This window comes from Erinaceus europaeus, chromosome 7 (assembly GCF_950295315.1).
Source record: "Erinaceus europaeus chromosome 7, mEriEur2.1, whole genome shotgun sequence".
NCBI classification, from domain to species: Eukaryota; Metazoa; Chordata; class Mammalia; order Eulipotyphla; family Erinaceidae; genus Erinaceus; species Erinaceus europaeus.
Window position 1 is genome coordinate 86,335,532 of NC_080168.1, and position 20,742 is coordinate 86,356,273.

General features: G+C 37.7%; 1 protein-coding gene across 1 annotated transcript in view; it reads left to right on the forward strand.

The window, feature by feature from the left end:
- Positions 1–175: 175 nt before the first annotated feature.
- The window catches only part of PROSER1 (proline and serine rich 1), a 31,679-nt gene continuing 11,112 nt past the window's right edge, over positions 176–20,742 (forward strand). Inside the window, exons 1-9 of the mRNA XM_007521581.3 lie at positions 176–314; positions 1,677–1,742; positions 6,245–6,313; positions 9,150–9,244; positions 11,532–11,625; positions 14,099–14,209; positions 15,773–15,856; positions 16,737–16,815; positions 17,960–18,055. Of these exons, the coding sequence (XP_007521643.1) occupies positions 270–314; positions 1,677–1,742; positions 6,245–6,313; positions 9,150–9,244; positions 11,532–11,625; positions 14,099–14,209; positions 15,773–15,856; positions 16,737–16,815; positions 17,960–18,055 (739 nt within the window). The 5' untranslated portion in view covers positions 176–269. The remainder of the gene's footprint in view (positions 315–1,676; positions 1,743–6,244; positions 6,314–9,149; positions 9,245–11,531; positions 11,626–14,098; positions 14,210–15,772; positions 15,857–16,736; positions 16,816–17,959; positions 18,056–20,742) is intronic.

Genomic DNA, 20,742 nt, shown 5'->3' on the forward strand with positions numbered 1-20,742 from the left:
TTGTCTGGAAGCTTTGTCAAAAAACTGGAGGATCCGTTTTGTTTTGTTTTTGATAATAAAAGTTTTGCTGAGCCTCCGATTTTAGACTTTTTTTTCCCTGCAGTTTGCAAGTACTCTACCTCTAAAGCACTTCCTCCCTCCCTCCCCCCCCCGTTCCTGAAATCGTTTTTCCTCCTCGGATCTAAACATTTTTACTATCGGAGCAGACCAGGGATGAATGTTGTGTAATTTTACGTGTGACTGTTGAAACCATAGCGGAGACTGTCAAGATGGATAAAAAATCCTTTGAAATGGTGCTGGATGAAATTAGAAAGGTAACTAACTGCGCGTGATTCCTCAGATCACTCGTGTGAGCTACACATTTCTCATGGTTTATGTCCTTTTGAGGGACTGCGCAAAATGAGGACTCGAAAATGTGTCCGAATTTTAACTTGTACGGTAGGAGTTTTGTATCTTGATTCATTTCACCGCACACAGAGAAATTGTGTCAACGCTAGGTTCATGAAAATCAGTGTGATTGATATTGTGGAAATGATATTCACAGAGCCCAAGGTTCCGAAACTTGCTCTACATTTGCTTTTTGTAGGGTTACTTTTGGAAAAAGTGACTTGAAATTTCTGAGTCTGTTTCTTCATCTTTTTTAATTTGCCTGAAAACAGCGGGGGGACTATCTAGAAGGTTTCTTTAGTAGTAGGCATTACTACTACAAATCTTTCAAATCTAAGTATAAGAGTATTTGTTGAGTGGCAAGATAAAATAAATTAGGGGGGAAAGGGAGTGTTGCAATTTAAAGTCATTTAATAAGCTTGATTTCAAAGCTTCTTCCCCCTCCCAAAATAAAAAATCCTCTTAAGGGTATTTTGCATAACGTATCTACCAGGATGAACCAGATAGCAAAAGCAGAGGACCTACTTAGAACTAAAAAGACTTAGCATACTGTTCTTGTGATTCTAATGCAGGGTCCTTAGCGGAGAATTTCCGGGCAATTATTATGCCATTTCCTTCCCTCAGAGACCCTTGCTGACTGACGGGGAATAATTGTTATTTGTGCTCAAGTGCTTACTACTTTTTTGGGTTTATGAAGTTATTACTAAAATTGCTCATGAACTTCATTGTTTATAATGCAACGTTTTTTATTCTTCATTTATAAAAGCTTGTTTCTCTTTTTTTTTTTTTTTCAAATTTGCATGCCAAGTTGAATTTCAGTATTTGATAATAGGAGTGTTCTCTTGTATGGGTGAGGAAGCTCTCAAAGTGACTAAAAATGCCAGTTGATGGCAAATACAAGATTGAGGTTACTCTTTGGCTCCTCGTTCTTGGGCCCCTGCAGAAACACCTAGAGTCCGTGTTCAGTAATCTCTTCTACTTGGAATCTTCTCAAATTGAAGTTACACTTGCAAGAATTCTATATGTAATTTCTATTACTGTTAAATCTTGCCTATCACAGTTTCAAGATCTTTTCTTTGTGGGAATAAGGGCTCAGAAAGTTTTCCTGCTATCTCTGTATTCCTTAACAGTATGGATGGAGCCTAGAATGGTAGACTATCATGTCACCACATTGATTTCAGCTGCCAAGGCAAAAGAAGGTCTGCCACTGTTTGGATTGTTTAGACAGTTTTGATATATGCATATTACTGTTTTATGTACATATACTTACCCTCTTTTTCTGTTTTTAGGCTGTCTTGACAGAATACAAATTAAAAGCAATTGAATATGTACATGGATATTTCTCTAGTGAACAGGTATTCCTCTCTTTGTTTAATTATAAGTCTTTTTTGAACACCGATAGATATTCTAGCCTGGTATGTTATCCTGCCAATCAAATTCAGAATGGCTTTTACTGAATTGTAGTTTAGGGCCATTTAGAGACAAGCACATTGCCACAATTTCAAGTTGTAACACAATTTCAAAGTGATGTGTCTTTTTGAAAAGACATTTCAAAGTGTTTGCCATTCTGAAACAATATCATAAGCTTGTAAATATATGATTTTAAGTGAACCCAGATTTGTACAGGATTTGTGGAATAATTGCTAAAATGTATTACATATTGTAAAAAGAAAAAAAAAAGGGGGTAAATGATGAAATGTCTTCTTTTAGGGAGCTACTAAAAGTAAGAAAAGAAATGCATGGAGCAGGTGGTGGCAACCTTGTAGAGTATACATATTACTCTGCGTAAGGACCAGGGTTCAAGCCACTATGGACTAGTGTATGGACAACTTGTATGTGTGGGGGCAAGAGGGGGGCTTTATAAATGGTGAAACAGTGCTGCAGGTGTCTCTCCTTCTGTATTTCTTCCTTCCCTCTCAATTTGTCTGTTTCTATCCTAAATATTTTTTTTTTTTTTTTTACCAGAGCAATGCTCAGCTCTGGCATATGGTAGTACGGGGAATTGAACCTGGGACATCGGTGCCTCAGGCATGAGAGACTCTTTCCATAACCATTATGCTATCTACCCCCACCCCAAAAAGAATTTTTTATAAAAAAAAAAAAGAGAAAAGAACTAACAATGTCAGTGTATAGTTTATATAGCTGCTGGCAAACTAATATTTTAAGCATTATAACTTAGTAATGACTTAAGAGGAAGTTTGCTAACTTAACAGGAGATAGAACAAGGAAGATAGAGAACCAGAACATCACTCTGGTATATACATACGATGGTGAGATTCAAACTCAATACCTCATGATTTTAAGTTTAACATTCTAGCCACTGTGCCACCTCCAAGGCCATTTTTTGCTGACTTAAACACACACACCCATACACTCCAGATTTCTGAGGGACTCATTAAAAATACTGGATAGGGAAATTAAAAATAGAAATGTCTATCAGAACAGCTTTTGGAAAGCATGGAAACAGGGGAAAGGTTAGTCAGTGAGGGAATCTATGTATTATCTCCCAACTTTTCATTTATCTCCTAAGACTTTGAAATTTGAATAACCTAGAGAAATCATGCCTACTAAATCCTGGGAAGCTAGTTTTTTATAGCCTATTATTATTTATTATAAGTTACATTATAACTTACATATATTGCTGCTGCTTTGTTTTCAGCTGTTCCATTGCTTTTTAAAAATACCTTTGTTTTGGGGGAGTCGGGCTGTAGCACAGCGGGTTAAGCGCAGGTGGCGCAAAGCACAAGGACCAGCATAAGGATCCCGGTTCGAACCCCGGCTCCCCACCTGCAGGGGAGTCGCTTCACAGGCAGTGAAGCAGGTCTGCAGGTGTCTATCTTTCTCTCCTCCTCTCTGTCTTCCCCTTCTCTCTCCATTTCTCTCTGTCCTATCCAACAACAACAACAATAATAACTACAACAATAAAACAACAAGGGCAACAAAAGGGAATAAATAAATAAAATAAGTATTAAAAAAAAGCTTAAAAATACCTTTGTTTTTTTCAAATACAAATGTTTTGAGATGCTTTATAATTTTCTCATAGCTAGTAACTTTTTAAAAATATACTCTTTTTTAATGTTTTATTTATTTATTAGATAGATACAGAAATCCAGAGGCAAGGGGAAGATAGAAGGGGAAAGAGAAAGACTTCTGTAGTCCAATTTCACCAGTCTGGAAATTTCATCCATGCAGATGGGGACTAGGGGCTTGAACTCAATCCTTGCACAATGTAACATATGCACTCAACTGGGTATAGCACCTCCCTGCCCCTAGCTACTAACTTTTCTTGCCTTTCTTATGTGTATATATGTTGAAAACTTAGTTGTTACTGCCATATGGTAATGTCATAAAGAAGACATTTTCTATGGGGCTGGACAGCAGTTCACCTGGTTAACCACAAGGATCTAGGTTCCAGCACCTTCTCCCCACCTGCAGCAGGGATGCTTAGCTAGTGGTAAAGCAGGTCTTCCCGGTATATATCTTTCTCTCTTCTCTGTCTTCTCCTCCCCTCTCAATTGCTGTCTGTCCAATTGAATAAAATAGGGAAGAAAAGTAAAAAAGGCTGACGGGAGCAGTGGATTTGTAGTGCAGGCACTGAACCCCAGCAATGACCTGGGAGGCAAACAAACAAACAACCAAGAATTTTTTTATGTGGTGCCAAGTCTCATGCTATGCACATTTCCACTGAGATGCCACCCTGGCCCAAGTAAGTGTGTGTGTGTGTGTGTGTGTGTGTGTGTGTGTGTGTGTGTGTGTGTGTGTGTGTGTTTTATAGAAAGGGGATAGAGCCAGGCAGTGCCTCACACTGTATTCTTCCTCTCCTCTCTGTCTCCCTCCCTATTTCTGTCTCTCACCAAGCAAGGAAGGAAGGGAAGGAAAAGAGAAAGGGAAAGGAAAAAAGCTAATAAAGAGAAAGGAAGGGGGAAGAGGAGTTTGCTAGTAATGGTGGAGCTGTCCAAGCACTGATAATGGTGGTGGGAAATAAAAAGGGGAAGTTAAGCACATCTTCACCAGCTTTGAAACTCTCCTTGCTGCTTCCATCCAGCTCTGCTTCCTTAGTCATTCCTTTGGCAAAGGTGGCTTCCCTGGTAAAGCACACACTTTAACATTTTTGAGACACACCCTACCCACCCCCCAGATACCACATACATACAAAGAAGTGTCTCTTGTCTCTCATCTCTCACTGCCTCATGTTCTCTTGCCTTGTACCTGAGGGATTAAAGGGGGAAGCGTCTGTAGGGAGTAGTGGAATAATTGGAAGAGTGAAGAAGCTCTGGTGGCAAAAGTTAAATAAAAATTAAATGGCCTACTGTTTAGAACTGGCAAAGAAGGGACTGGGTGGTGGTGCACATGCTGAAGCACACATTACCATACCTTAGGATTCGGGTTCGAGCCCCTGCTCCCCACCTGTAGGGAGTCGTATATCAAGCAGTGAAACAGGTTTGGAGGTATCTATCTTTCTCTCTTCGTCTCCCTTTTTCTTTTTTTCTTAATATCTTTACTTATTTATTGTACTGATACAGCCAGAAATCAAGGGGAAGGGAAGAGTTAGAGAGGGAGAGAGACTCCTGCACACCTGCTTCTCCACTCAGAAAGCTTTCCCTCTGCAGATGGGAACTGGGGCCTTGAACTTGGCCTTGCCTATTGTAACATGTGCGCTCAACCAGGTGTGCCACCACCTGGCCCTTCACTATCTCCCCCTTCCCTCTCAGTTTCTGCCCTATCAAATAAAATAAAAACAAAGAGGGGAAAAAACTGCTGGTGGAGGGTGCGGGAACAGCACAATGGTTGCGCAAAAAGACTTTCATGCCTGTGGCTCAGAGGTCACAGGTTCAGTCCTTTGCACCACCATGAGCCAAAGCTGAGCAGTGCTCTGGTCTCTGTCTCTCTGTATCTTTCTCTCTGCATATCTCTCATCAAAATAAAACAAATGAAATATATAGAAGTTGCTATAGTAATTTATGGTGTGTCTTAGCATTTTCAGGAAATAGATTTATGGTGTAAATTTGAGATTTTTTTTTTAAGTTTTTTAAATTTTATTTTAATGAGAGGTAGAGCAAAACACAGAAAGATCAGAAAGCACTGCTCAACTCTGGTTTATGAACTAAACCTGGGAATTCAGAGCCTCAGGGATGAAAGTCTTTCGCATAACCATTATGCTGTCTCCCCACCCACCCCCCCTTTTTTTTTTTTTAAATCTGAGCACTGCTTGTGGTGGTGTGGGGACTGAACCTCAGACCTTGGGGCCTCAGGCATTAAAGTCTGTTTGCATAACCACTATGCTATCTCCCCCAGGCACACTGGAGTATTTTAATTTATATTCCAGGAATAGTAGACATTGGGGGACCTACCCTGAGCCTTACTACTGAACACCCTGTTGTGACTGATGAGCTCTTTCACTTCTCACTACTGTTTTATATCTTTATGCAGTCCGAAACTGACACTCTGTATCCATCTAGTGCTTTCCTAGCATTTCTTTAAGTACTTCCTTCTTCCTGTAGTTAGGCTTTCTTTTCTTTCTAGACCACTGTTAGCAGATAGATGCTCTGTGATGGAATTTTTTTCTCTGTGCTACCCATTATGGTAGCTACTACCAGCTTCATAAGACTAACACTTAAAATGTGGTTTGTGCCCATAAAAAACTAAATTTTTGATTTGCTTTGCTTTCAGTCGAGATAAGTGTGAGTAGCTACACATGGCTATTCTATTAGCACAGTCTAAGTGGTGCTCTCCTCATCATTCATCATCTATGCCCCAACAGCAGGGTTTGCATAGTCACTCAATGTACTAAGATAAATCATGTAAAAATGTTTGCAAACTCATTGTCATTAGAGCTAAATTAGTTCTTTGCTTTCAGGTGGTTGATTTACTGAGATATTTCTCTTGGGCTGAGCCTCAGCTGAAAGCAATGAAAGCATTACAGCATGTAAGTAATTTCTTCTTCCTTACAATATGTATTTTGTATTCTAAGTTCCCGATAGTTGAACTCATCTTGTAATCTATCTGTATTAGAAAAACTGATCCCCGGAGTTGGGCGGTAGTGCAGTGGGTTAAGTGCACATGGCACAAAGTGCAAGGACTGGCATAAGGATCCCAGTTCGAGCCCCCCAGCTCCCCACCTACAGGGGAGTCACTTCACAAGTGGTGAAGCAAGTCTGCAGGTATCTATCTTTCTCCCCCTCTCTGTCTTCCCCTCCTCTCTCCATTTCTGTCTGTCCTATCAACATCAATAACAACAACAATAATAACTACAACAATAAAACAAGGGCAACAAAAGGGAATAAATAAATAAATAAATATTTTTTTAAAAAGGAAGAAAAACTGATTCCACAGTTTTATTAAATTACGATTATACAAAACAGTTGTTACAGTTAAAACCTTCCATACTGTAAATTTAAATTACACTTACTTTACTGTTAAATTGTACATCATAGTGCTCTAATTATCAGGTTGAATGGGAGATAAAAAACATAGGATTGAAATTTTTTAAGTGCTTTTTATGCACTTTTGTTTTTTACATCTTTATCCTCTTGTATTAAGTCTTAGAATAGTCAGAACAGGTCTTTATATTCTCTAGAAAAAGATTATCCAAATGAACTCTCAGTAGTGATGGGGTTGTTTTTATTTTTGCTATTGAGTATGGTAACTACTGGCTACATGTATCTGTTGATCACTTAAACTATGTCTAGTCTGCCAGAAGAACTGTATTTTCTTTTGCTTATTGTTTCAAATTTTATCTTTATTTTATTTGATGGGACAGAGAGAAATTGAGACAGGGAGGAGGATAGCCAGGAAAGACCGAGAGCTATCTGCAACAGTGCTTCATTGATTATGAAGCTTCCCCGCTGCAGATAAGAGACCAGGGGCTTGAACCCAGGTCCTTGTGCATGGTAACGTGTACATTCAATCAGGTGTGCCACCTCAAAGGCCTCCTCTGTTGCTTCTGTTTTTAACTGGCACATATTTTTAGGAGTAACTGTATTAGAAAATTCCCTGTCTGGTGGTCCTGGAGGTGGCACAGTGGATAAAGCATTGGATTCTCAACCATGAGGTCCCGAGTTCGATCCCCGGAAACACATATACAAGAGTTATGTCTGGTTCTTTCTCTCCTCCTATCTTTCTCATGAATAAATAGATAAATTCTTAAAAAGAAAAGAAAAGAAGATTTCCTGTCAGAGCCAAGAATTACAAACAGGAACAGTGTTAAATGGTATCTGGCTATATAGGAGTATTTTTCAGGAAGTATCAGACATGCAAAACTTGAAATCTGCAGATCCCTAATTTCTTAAACTAATCTGCTTAAGAAAGTGCAGGTTAGTTAGTACTTCTGCTTTTGTTTAGTTTTTTTTAATAACTGTTTTATTCCTCTAATTTATAAAAGAAAGGATTATCCCACCCCTCCACTCTACCTGGAAATGAAAATCGTTCTCCAGGAACTCAGCTGAGAGCTTCTGTAAGAAATTCTCATGGAGACCTTGCCTTATTTTGTCCAGACAACACATCCCAGGGAAAACTCTGAAGCCTGCTTTTATGAGAGAGACAGTGAGTGAGAGGTCAAAGCACTGCAACTCTGACTTACAATGCTAGGAATTCACCTGTGATCTCTAGGCCCACAGACCTAAAAAAAGTGGCCTGCTACCTCCATGCTATTTTCTGGCCTTGCTATGGGATGTTAATCGAACAGATCTTCCTTACATCTACTTTACCTTTGAATTCCTTTTGCTGTTAAAACAAACCTATAGCGTATCCTGGGATTTGACACCATGATTAAAACATTGAGACTCTAAATCATCAAGTTCCAGCTTCAGTCCCCATCATCACATGTGCCAAAGTGATATTCTGGTTCTCTTGTCATTGTGAAATAATTAATTAGATTTAATTAATCTTTAAATTGGCCCAATTTTTTAATGATTTTTTTTTAAATTTATTTATTGAGAGAGGAAAATGCAGGGATAAAGATACAGAGAGAGCTAGACGCAAGGACTGATCAGCTCTGGCTTATGGTGGTGTGGGGGATTGAAGCAGGGACTTTTGGTGCCTCTGGTGCCATTTCCCCAAACCAACTGGCCCAATTATTTACTTGCTTTTTAGTGTTACAGGGATCCTGATCAGTGAAACCGCATTGTTTTTTAAATATTTTAGCCATCATCATATATATTAACGTACAACTTTTAATCTTTCTAAAGGGAGTAGTACATGTAAATGCTTTTTGATTCTATAAATAAGTGTTGTGAAATAGGTGAAAAAAAAGAGCACATAGAAAAATTAGCTATTGGGAGTCGGGCGCAGCAGGTTAAGTGCACGTGGCACGAAGCGTTAGGACCAGCATAAAGATCCCAGTTCGAGCCCCAGTCTCCCCACCTGCAGGGGAGTCGCTTCACAAGCAGTGAAGCAGGTGTGCAGATGTCTGTCTTTCTCTCCCCCCTCTCTCTGTCTCCCCCTCCTTTCTCCATTTCTCTCTGTTCAATTCAACAACAATGACATCAATAACAACAATAATTACAACATCAAAGAAAAAAAACAAGGGCAACAAAAAGGAATAAATATTTTTTAAAAAAAGAAAAATTAGCTATTCAGTTGAAATAGCTATATGAAAAGCCTAAGTTAATTAAGTTAATTCACAGAGTGAAGTCTTACTTTTTGAGTAAGCATTGTACTTCAAGTATTTATTTTTCAAATATTGAACTTTCCTTCTCCTAGAAAAGCAATTTCTGGCATGAAAACCTTTCAGATTGAAACTAAAATTATTTTTATATCACTAGAAAATGGTGGCTGTTCACCCTGCAGAAGTGGTCAATATACTCAACTGCTTCACCTTCAGTAAAGACAAACTAGTTGCTCTTGAACTGTTAGCTTCGTAAGTATTTCTTTCTTTTTTTTTTTTACTTCTTGGAGAAATTTTATGACTTGAAATATCTTTTAACTTAAATGAACCTCAGAAGTTTTTGAAAAGGGGGGCTAGGTGATGGTGCACAGGTCAAGGACACATAGTCCAAATCCTAAGGACCTAGCACAAGGATCCCAGTTCGAGCCCCCGGCTCCCACCTGCAGTGGGTTCACTTCACATGTGGTGAAGTAGGTCTGCAGGTTTCTATCTTTCTCTCTCTCTAGCTTCCCCCTATCTGTTCTATCAAAAATATCGAAAAATGGCCATAGGAGCAGTGGATTCATAGTACAGGCACCAAGCCCAGTGAGAACCCTGAAGGTGAAAAAAAAAAAGTTTGAATGGTATGATTACACATGGTTTTGGCATAAAAAAATTAAGCTGCTTGTCACAAGTATTTCTTTTGATTTGCCTTACATTACAGTGACTTGCTCTGCTTTTCTTCTCTAACTTGAAAACTTGTTGCTAAAGCCTTAAGACTTTCAGTTTCTGCTACTTTCTTTTTGTATTATTATTTATTTTTATTATTAATAGTATGTTACCAGATTGTAAGATTGCAATGTATAGTTCCACACCACACCCAATACCAAAGTTCTGTATCCTCATCTTCCCAAAGATAACCACTGTAGTTCTCATAAGTCTTACAGTTTGCTTGCTTCTGTTTTGTTTGATGATATGTAGATATCAGTTCATGTAAATCAGATCTCTAGATTCTGCATATGAGTGAAACCATCTGGTAGTTGTCTTTCATCTCTTTACTTACTTTGCTAAGTATGATCACCTCCAGCTCTATCCAAAAACCACAATATCATCTTTTTGATTGCATAGTAGTATTCAATGGAATGTATATCCCATAACTTATTTAGTCAGTCATCTGATGATGGATATCTAGGCTGCTTCCACTCTTCGGCTATTATGAATATTGCAGCTATGAACATGGGGGAGCATATGTCCCTTCTAACTAGTGTTGAGTGTTTTAAGAGTGGCATTATTGGATCATAAGGTCATTTTACTTTTATTTGTTTGAAGACTGCCTGTACAGTCTTCCAAAAGGGCTGTACCAGTTTGTATTCCCACCACCAGCAATGTTTTGTGACCCATTTTTTTTTTCTTTCTGGAATCTTTATTTGATAGAGACAGCCAGATATTGAGAGAGGAGGGGGAAGATTAAGAGAGACACTTGCCGCATTGCTTGCACCTCTCTTGAAGCTCTCCTCTCGCAGTTGGAGACTGGGGATTTGAATCCAGGTCCTTGCACATTGCAACGTGTACTCAACCAGGTGCACTACCACCCGGCCCCTGTTCTGCCACTTTCTGAGGACATGTTTTTGGTTGGTTTATTTGACTTATTGTGTACTTATTCTATCTATACCTTCTTTTCTTTAATTGTAAAAGTGAAGACTTTTGCTTATTAGTACAGTATATGGATTTTAAATACAGTAAAAATATATGAAAGCACCTAGCACATTTTGTAAGTGATTATAATTAAAGTGAGCTCAAAGAGAAAAGAAACCTATTCTTTTGCATAATGGGAAAGTCTAGACGTTGCTGTTTTATTTAAGATACGGGTTTGTTATATTGCCATAACTTTTTTTTTGCCATAACTTTAAAAAAAATTTTTTTTGATTTATGAAAAGGAAACATTGACAAAACCATAGGATAAGAGGGGTACAACTTCGCACAATTCCCACCACCAGAACTCTGTATCCCATCCCCTCCCCTGATAGTTTTCCTATTCTTTGACCCTCTGGGAGTATGGACCCAAGGTCATTGTGGGATGCAGAAGGTGGAAGGTCTGGCTTCTGTAATTGCTTCCTCGGTGAACATGGGCATTGACAGGTCAATCCATACTCCCAGCCTGTGTCTCTCTTTCCCTAGTGGGGAAGGGCTCTGGGGAAGCGGAGCTCCAGAAAACATTGGTGGGGTTGTCTGTCCAGGAAAGTCTGGTCTTGCCATAACTTTTTAACTCTCATTGAGATGTATTCCTAATACTGAGATTTATTTTCAAGAATCTCAAAATAGTGATTTTTATTTATAGTGTTACTTTCTGTTTATTAGATAATCTTTAGTTCAGTTACATGTTAGCTTTATATTAAGTATATTACTTACACTTATCAGGTAAATTAAAATAATTAATCATACTTTCCTCCCTATGTCTTAGGACATAACTTGCTCCCATATTTTTGTGCAGGCAACAATTGCTGGTCTTTTTATTTGCCCAGATTCTTGAATGAAAAGCTAAATTGTATTTCCTTGGCAGAAACATTGTTGATGCACAGAATTCTCGTCCCATTGAAGATTTATTCAGGATAAACATGTCTGAGAAGAAACGGTGCAAGAGAGTACTTGAACAGGTAAGTTTCTCAAAATTGCTGAATGAGTGGTTCAATTGTATTTGTTTTAATGTCGATGAAAAAAGTTCCTTGTTAACCTTGATTGTCTGACTACACTTATTCGATGGGTTAAGGATGAACATCCCTATAGTCTGTGGGGTAGGACTAGAGTGGGATGAAAAGGGCTACTGGAAGATGAAGATATAACTTAAGAGAAGCAAGTTGGCTATCCAGCTTGAACCTGAAAAGGTATTGTATTATACCTTGGCTTCTTGGTAGTTTTACTGTAACTCTTAAGTTTTCCTATTTAGTTTTACATATTTATGACTTTGAATTCTTACCTTGTCATTAGGATTTTGCCAATCATTCATGAAGTAGGTAAAAATTCCAGTTTATTAATCTAAAATTTCAGAAAATGGGAGAGGTAGTCTTTTTCAATCCTAGGAAAATTGATTTGTCATCTCAGGTAGTTATTTCCTAGCAATCTGGGGAAACATCTCCTTGAAGAAGACGCAGACCAGTCATACATAATCCTCACACTCAGGGAGGGTAGATAGAGAACTTTGGCCTTAGACGTAAATTATCATAGCAGAGGCAAGGTCTCAGTTTATGTTTCTTTATGTTAATAACTTCATTCATTTTTCTTGACTTTATTTTTAAGGAGTCATGCATATTACTGCTATAGTTTGGTTTCTTAAAAAACATTCTGGGGGTTGGGCAGTAGCGCAGCGGGTTAAGCACACATGGCGAAAAGTGCAAGGACTGTCATCAGGATCCTAATTCGAGCCTCTGGCTCCCCACCTGCAGGGGAGTCACTTCACAGGCAGTGAAGCAGGTCTGCAGATGTCTCTCTCTCTCTCCCCCTCTCTGTCTTCCCCTCCTCTCTCCATTTCTTTCTGTTCTATCTAACAACATCATCAACAACAACAGTAATGACTACAATAACAAAAACAATAAGGGCAATGAAAGGGAAAATAAATAATAATAATTTTTTTTTAATCATTCTGATCTTATCACTGAATGATCTGAACTTGATGTGGGTTAGGCTCCCTGATCAATGTAAATTAGTACAAATGTTATAGAAGAGTCTTTAAAACACTCATACATTAGGGGCCAGATGGTGGTGCCCCTGGTTGAGCTCATATATTAGTGCTCAAGGACCCTGATTCGAGCCCCTGGTCCCACCTACAGGGGAAAAGCTTCCCAAGTGGTAAGCAGGGCTGCAGGTGTCTCTCTGTCACAATTAGTGTGCAATAGTTATAATTGCCAAAAGTCAAAATGATTTTTAGGTTGGGTTATTTAGTAGGAACTGGAATGAATGTATACCTTATACGATCATATGTGTTATAAAATTTATTCATAGAACCAGTAAGAATTTTACAACAGAATATATAGCATCATAAATACCTGAAAATAGTTTTATATGTAACTTGATAGTCCTATTATGCAAAATAGATCTATGAGACTATTTAGTGCCAATTTAGTATATTAGAGACAATTCTAGAAACTGTGAATACTATAATAAACTAAACCAAAACCCCATCCCTCAATATGTCTCACAGTTTCTATGTTGAACACGACATACCCAAATAACTTGCTTTTTCAGCAGTACAGCTTTTTGGACACACATATGACTCATTGGTATTTTCTTCACTAAACTTCTTCAAAGCAGAGACCATCTCTTTTGTCTACATTTTCCTCTTGTCTATAAAATCAGCAAATTGGGACTCAGGTGATGGCATGCCCAGTTGAGCATATACATTACTATGTACAAGGACCCAGGATCAAGTCCCCATTCCTTACCTGAAGGGGAGACACCATGCACAGTCGAGCAGGGTTGCTGGTGTCTTTTTTTTTTTTATTTCTAATTTTTTGGAGTGTACATAAACACCATTCCCACCACGAAAAAACTGTGTACCATCCCATCCCTGCCTCCTGAAGCCAAACATCCACCCTCACCTGGCTAGCTGCAAGTGTCTTTCTTTCTCCCTCTCTATTTCTCCTCCATTCTCAATTTCTTTCTGTCCTATAAAATAAAACAGAAAGGGTGTGTGTGTGTGTGTGTGTGTGGTGGGGGGTGGGGGGTGGCTGCTATGTATGGTGTATTCATCGTGCAGGCACCAAGCTTCAGCAATAACCCTGGTAGCAATAAATAAAAATAAATCATTAAAAAATAAAAAAATTGTAGAATTGGGTCACATTATTTCTTGGTATTTAGGAAAATGTCTCTATAAGTGATAAATGGATTTTTGGTACACAATATATAAAATCCATTGTGAAGATATCTTTGAATGGGAATCCTACATTAAAAACATTGTTAGTATTTTAGTGGTCCTATTTAATTATCATCAAGTTCACTGGAGTATGTGCTGATTGATGTATGAACAGATAGAGTGTATGTAATTCATGTTTTAGTAAGGCTTCCTAGTACCCAGAATAAATTTATAAGTTTACTTTACATTTTTACCACATTCTTTTTTCTTTTATGTTACAGGCTTTCAAGGGAGGTTGCAAAGCTCCTCATGCAATGATATCTTCTTGTGGAACTATCCCAGGAAATCCATATCCCAAAGGAAAACCTAGTCGCATAAATGGGGTTTTCCCAGTAAGCATACTTTCATGACTATATGGAAACTTCTTATGAAGTTTAGCAGTTAGAATATGTAAAGAAAATATCACTTACTACTTCTATGAAGGAAAGGAGTTTATTCTGTCTGTAATTTAATTTGTACATTTTCCTCTTAATTGAAAGTTCATACATATACTTCATCAAATTATCTGTTAATTATACAGAAGAAAAAGGATATTATTTTATTTTTCTATGAATTTTAGAAGAATTTACTTACATTTACTAAAGGCGTGTTTTCCAAAGTTTCAGTGTTCCTCTAACAGCTGCATCATTAAGTATCTTTGGGAAACTATATATAATGTCCCCTTCCTAGAGAATCACATTGCATGATGGAGGCTTTGAGAAATCCTCTAAGAAAGGTTTTTCTTTTCCCCCTAGATCACTATTCATTCAGCTCTGGTTTATGGTGGTGCTGGGGATTGAACCTGGAACCTCAGAGCCTTAGGCAAAAAGTCTTTTGCATAATCACTCTATCTCTAGCCCAAGGATCTTATTTTTAAGTCATATATCAATTTCAAACCTTCCTTGTAAAATAACTTTTTTTGAAGAATAGCATATTTTTATTGTGGCATAGCAATTAACTCTGATATTTTGTGGAGCAAAACACAACATATTTGCTATTAACAACAGTTTTTAAAGATGAGGAATAGTAGTGACTTACCTGCTCCATCTCAGGGTTTCTCATGAGGCTGCTGTCATCTCAGGGTTTGATTAGAGCTCAAGACTATTTTCCCAAGGTGGCTCACTTGTTATCTGACATATCAGCATTAGTTGTTGGCAGGGATGGCTCTCTGTTTCTCACTGTAATGGCTTTTCCATAGTTCTGCTTGAGTATCTCCTGATGAGGCAATTGACTTCCTTCTATCAGAACAAACAATTCAGAGAAGGCAAATAAAAGCTGTAGAATCTTGCATGACTTAGCCTTGAAAGTCACTTGCCATCATTTCTGTTGTATACTATGCTGTCAAGTCTCCCCTGTTCATTCTAGAATGATCATTGGGAAATGTCTCAGACACTGGTTTCTATGTCAGTGTGTGCCATGAGAGGATGCAGATTCTGATAGTCTTATCAACAAAATCTGATGTTAATCCTAAATCTTGAATAGGGTAACATTTGTCCTTAAACAATATAAGCTATCACACTTAATGTTTATAGAGAGCACTGTTTTTTGTCTTTTTTTTTTTTTTTTACTTCAGTATAGGTACTCATTTTAATTCCTTGATCCTTAAACTTGGGGGAAGCTGGCATTGGGGATTTGCTTCTGGTTGCTCCCCTTATAGAGAATAAGCAAATTAGAACATTCTTTCTCCTGCCCTTTATCATTCCCCTCATATTAAACGTTTAGTTGCTGAGTAAATCCTAATAAAGTTTTGAGTCTTATCAGGATCATTTATTTCCAGGTCAGGACTGGTCCTAGAGTCCAAGTCCTTAGTCTGTTAGCATGTCAAATTATTTTCTTTTATGTAATACAATGAGGAGTTTTGGTTTTGTTTTATTTAAAGGCACAATCCTTTATTGTTATCATTTTATTGAAAATAGGGTACCCCTTTGAAAAAAGACGGTGAAGATTATACCAATGAAGGCAAAGGAATAGCTGCACGTATTCTTGGACCATCCAAACCAGTATGTTTTCCCAACACCATTTGTAGAAGATACTGTCTCCATTTAATAGTTTGTGCCCCTTGTCAAAAGTTAGATGACTATAGGTGTGAGGGCTTACTTACAGGCCCTCGGTTCTAAAGGAAATTATAAGTTAATGGTGTCAAGGACTTTTTAATAGTTTTAAAATGAAGCCAGTTGTGTATAGCAAATTTTTTGTAGATAATAGTCCTGACATATGACCTGTGATGTACAAGGTCACTATTCCATCAGGGAATTTCCCTCTCCATATCTTATACCTCTAATATCCTATAATTTTTGGATTGTTCTGGATCACTTGCATGTAAAAAATCAACTATAAGGTAAAATATTTGAAAAGGGGGGGAAAGACTAGATTTCTAATTCCAGTTTATTTTCTACAATAGTTTGTGCATTGTCAAATGCTGAGGGAAACAGTCTGAGGACAAGATGAATTCCTAATGTGTTTAGAATATGTGAAAAACTGCTAGGTAGTTGAGAATCCAAAACCTAGTGAATTTCTTGTGCTATGTAAGAAGAGGTAGAAGTTCTTGGATTAGTGTGGGCTAGGGCAGAGATCTTAATGTGAGCTGTTGAGGATAATGACTTGACATTTCATTGGAGATGATTTAATATTGAAATATAAATAAATACCTTCCCAGCAAGCAGTCTTTTGCAGGATATACCTTTGAAATTTAACAGGAGTTACAATTAAAGAGCAAATAAATTTCCCTCACTTGTGATAGTAGTATTAATCTAGTTAGCATCTGTTACACGGGGACATTTTTAACCTCCTCAAGACAAATACTCTGAAAGCCATGTGTTTTGTTTGCCAGTGGTTATTTACTTGATCTCCTGACTGCTATACTTTGTCCCTCTCATCTAGCCTCCTTCAACGTATAATCCACATAAACCTGTTCCATATCCAATACCTCCATGCCGCCCACATGCAACTATTGCACCAAGTAAGGATTTCTTTCCATTTTTTTCCTCTTTAGTCTTTATTTAGTTGAAAGTAGGTGCCTGGTATATGCACTTGAGAAGTCTCAAGCACTTTAGAAATATGCTACCAGGTGTTTACACTTCTCCACAGTCAACTGCTAGTGTCTTGGTCTACAAGACTGAAAGCAATAAGCAGAGTTTACTTAGAGTACTGTCCTTTTGATTAATTATAAGGTAATTTTAATAATTACTATTATTGTATTTCACTTTGGTAACTCAGATTGAATCTTTTTGGTAGTTATTTCAATGGTAACAAATTTATTCAACTTATAGTTGTGAAATATATGTGCTTGTTAAAAATAAGATAAATAGGGGGCTGAGTGGTAGTTGTAGGGGTTGGGCACACATGATGTGAGGCACAAGGACTGGCAATGGGGATCCCGGTTTGAGCCCCCAGTTCCCCATCTTCGGGGGGGGGGGGGTCGCTTCACAATCAGTGAGGCGGGTCTGCAGGTGACTGTCTTTCTCTCCTCCTCTCTGTCTTCCCCTAGTCTCTCAGTTTCTCTCTGTCCTATACTACAACGGCAATAACAACAAGGGCAACAAAAATGGAGGAGAATGACCTCCAGGAGCAGTGGATTCATAGTGCACTGAGCCCCAGTGATAACCCTGGAGGCAAAAAAAAAAAAAAAAAAAAAACTATTTAAAACAAAAAATAAGTATGGAAGCTTCTATTTGCCCTGCCATTCATTAAACATATGCTTACAATAAAAAATAATTCATTAGTTGCCTTATGTCTTAGTTTTCAACTAATCCTAGTCCTAACCCTCCATGCCAAATGTAACTCTATTATAGAACAGTTTTTAAAAATAAATTAGGTTCAAACCCCGGCTCCCCACCTGCAGGGGAGTCGCTTCACAGGCAGTGAAGCAGGTCTGCAGGTGTCTATCTTTCTCTCCTCCTTTCTGTCTTCCCCTCCCTCTCTCCATTTCTCTCTGTCCTATCCAACAACGACAACAACAATAATAACTACAACAATAAAACAACAAGGGCAACAAAAGGGAATAAATAAGTAAAATAAATATAAATAAATAAATAAATTAGGTACCTGTATTAATACAATTTAAAATTCAGAATAACAAATTAATTTTCCCTGCTTTTTCCTAGGTGCTTACAACAATGCAGGTCTGGTGCCATTAGCCAATGTCATAGCTCCAGGTGTACCCCCACCACCTCCATATACTCCTAATCCAGTTGGAACAGGTACAGTTATGGCATTACAGGTGCTGAAAATAGGTCATTCGCATACAAATGCACACCTGGAGGGCACAATCATTTGACAACTGTCAATGGAGGGAGCACCTCAGAACCTCTTGACAATCTCTGTGATCCACGGTTTCCACTAGACTTGACTGTGACCCACATGTGTGAACATGAGCAGGTTGTAGAAATTAGAACCATTTCTCATAAGCAAGGAACATTGACCAGATCTGGGAAAATATAGTTTACCTAATAAGTGTCACCAGTTGTAAAAATTACTATTGCTGTGGAAGTGAAAAGCTTATAAGGAGCTGATTTCATTCCTCAGCAATTTCCAATTCAGCTTTTTTTCCCCTGGCCCCATTGGGAGCATGAGATATAAAGTCTAAATATTTTCTATATATCGCTAGAAATTTCTATATATTCTATAAATACTATACCAGTTTAAGCAGTTGTCAAACTATTTGGCTAACATATCTGACATTTTTATTGGTATATCTTACAAATTTAAACTTTCTTTTATTTTGTTTGACTTTCTAGTTTTGTATTTTGCTTGAGAAACCCTTTCCCATCTCAAAAGTATGAAAATATACTATACTCTAATTGTATAGTGATTTTTTTTTTTTAAATATGTAGTTTTTAGTCAACTTGCCCTTTATTTGTGTGTATGTGTGGAGAAGGTATGGAGCTTATTTTTGTCCTGAAAGATCAGAGTTACCTGTCAGTATTTAATGAATTCTTTTGTTTTTACAGGCTAGGATGGTTCAGTTGTATGCCACTGTATTGTCTCAACTGATGAGAGTTGCCATTCTTTCCAGAACATATACTTTTTGCCCTTGCCCTTGTTTATGGTACCTATTTGCCCTTAGAGCCTTGCACTTTTGCCTAGACAAATAGAAGCTATTAAAAAAATAAGCAAAAAAAAAAAACCCTAGAACTATGGAATCTTGATTAAAACCTTCTTACTCTTAGTTAGTTGTGGCAGTTTGGTCTTGTAAAACTTAATTCCATCTAGAATTTGTTTTCAAATATATGGTAAAATAGAAATTCTTCTTAATTATGGCTTTTCAAATGACAGCCAGTAGTGCTAGCACCAATTAAATAGTTGCTTCACTAATTTGAAATATATATATATATATATCTAGTTTTCATATACACAGGACTCAACTTCTGGATTCTCTGCTCTGTTCCACTCTATAATCATTATATTCTCAGTGTTGATTTGATTAGCTTATTTACTGTGTCTTCTGATATCTGATAGCACAAGCACCTCCTCAGTATATTTTTATATTGTGTTTAGAAAAAAAAAACTTTTATCTCAACTTTAGGACTATGCAATTAAAAATGGCTGGATTTATGTGCAGACCGTTATATTATAATTTGCTAGAGAATCAGCATTTTTATGATATTAGTCTTAACACTCACTCATGTATGTCTGCATCCTATGAAATAATACTGTAGTCTCCTCACAGGACTTACTTTGTTTCTTTCAAGGAGATTTTATAGTTTTCTTCATACAGCTTCAGTGCCTTGGGTTTGTTTCTAGGGATTTAGGTTTTTTGTTGTTTTTTGTTGTTTGTTTTATTTTTCCTCCAGGGTTTATCACTGGGGCTCGGTGCCAGCACTACGAATCCACTGCTCCTGGAGGCTATTTTTCCCATTTTGTTGTGCTTGTTGTGGTGGTTATTGTTGTCATAGCTGTTGTTGTTGGGTAGGACACAGAGAAATCGAGAGAGGAGAAGAGAAAAATACCTGCATACCTGCTTCACCGATTGTGAAGCAATGCCTTGCAGGTAGGGAGCTGGGGGCTCAAACTGGGATCCTTAATTCGGTCCTTGTGCTTTGTGCCATATGCGCTTAACCCGCTGCGCTACTACCAGCTCCCTGTTTTTCTTTTCTCTTTTTTAATTTTGGTTTTTATTGTTATAATTACAAATAATATGTTTCATTCTTCAATGTTTATTGCTAATTACCTACTATTTTATTTTCTTAAATTTTTCTTGTGGGGGCCAAGTCGTGGCACACCTTCTTAAGCACACACATTACAGTGTGTAGGGACCCATGTTTAAGCTCCTGGTCCCCACCTGCAAGGGAAGGCTTCCTTAGTGGTGAAGCAGGTTTATAGATGTCTCTCTGTCTCTCTCCCTTACTGGGGTGATAACCCCCTTCCCTCTCAATTTTTATCTCTGCCCAATAATAAAGTGAAACAGATTAAATTTTTAAAAAAAAATTTTTTTTTCTTGTGTTTTCTGGATGTGACCTGGGAAGTGGCTCAGTGGATAAAGCACTGGGATCTCAAGCATGAGGTCTCAGATTTGAGCCCCAGCATTGCATGTGTCACAGCGTTGCTGTGGTTCTCTTCCCACCCTACTCCCCCATAAATAAATGAAGAAATCTTTTTTTAAAAAAAAGTCAGATGGGTTATTCTTTTATAGTAAAATAATTTTTCCCTTATGATAAACTATTTCTACTTTCCACCTAGCCTTATTTATGTTGTACGAATGCTTTTGATTTTCATTTTGGATGCACATGGACAGTGAGATGGGACACTCGGTTTACAGTTTTTTCTGTATTTTTCTGTTACAGAAATGACTGTCAAGAAGTAACTGTTTCCTCTCTACACTACAGCTATAGTCTTTGGTTTTTTCCTAGATGGCATACATATACTGTCCTCTTTATATAAAGTTTTC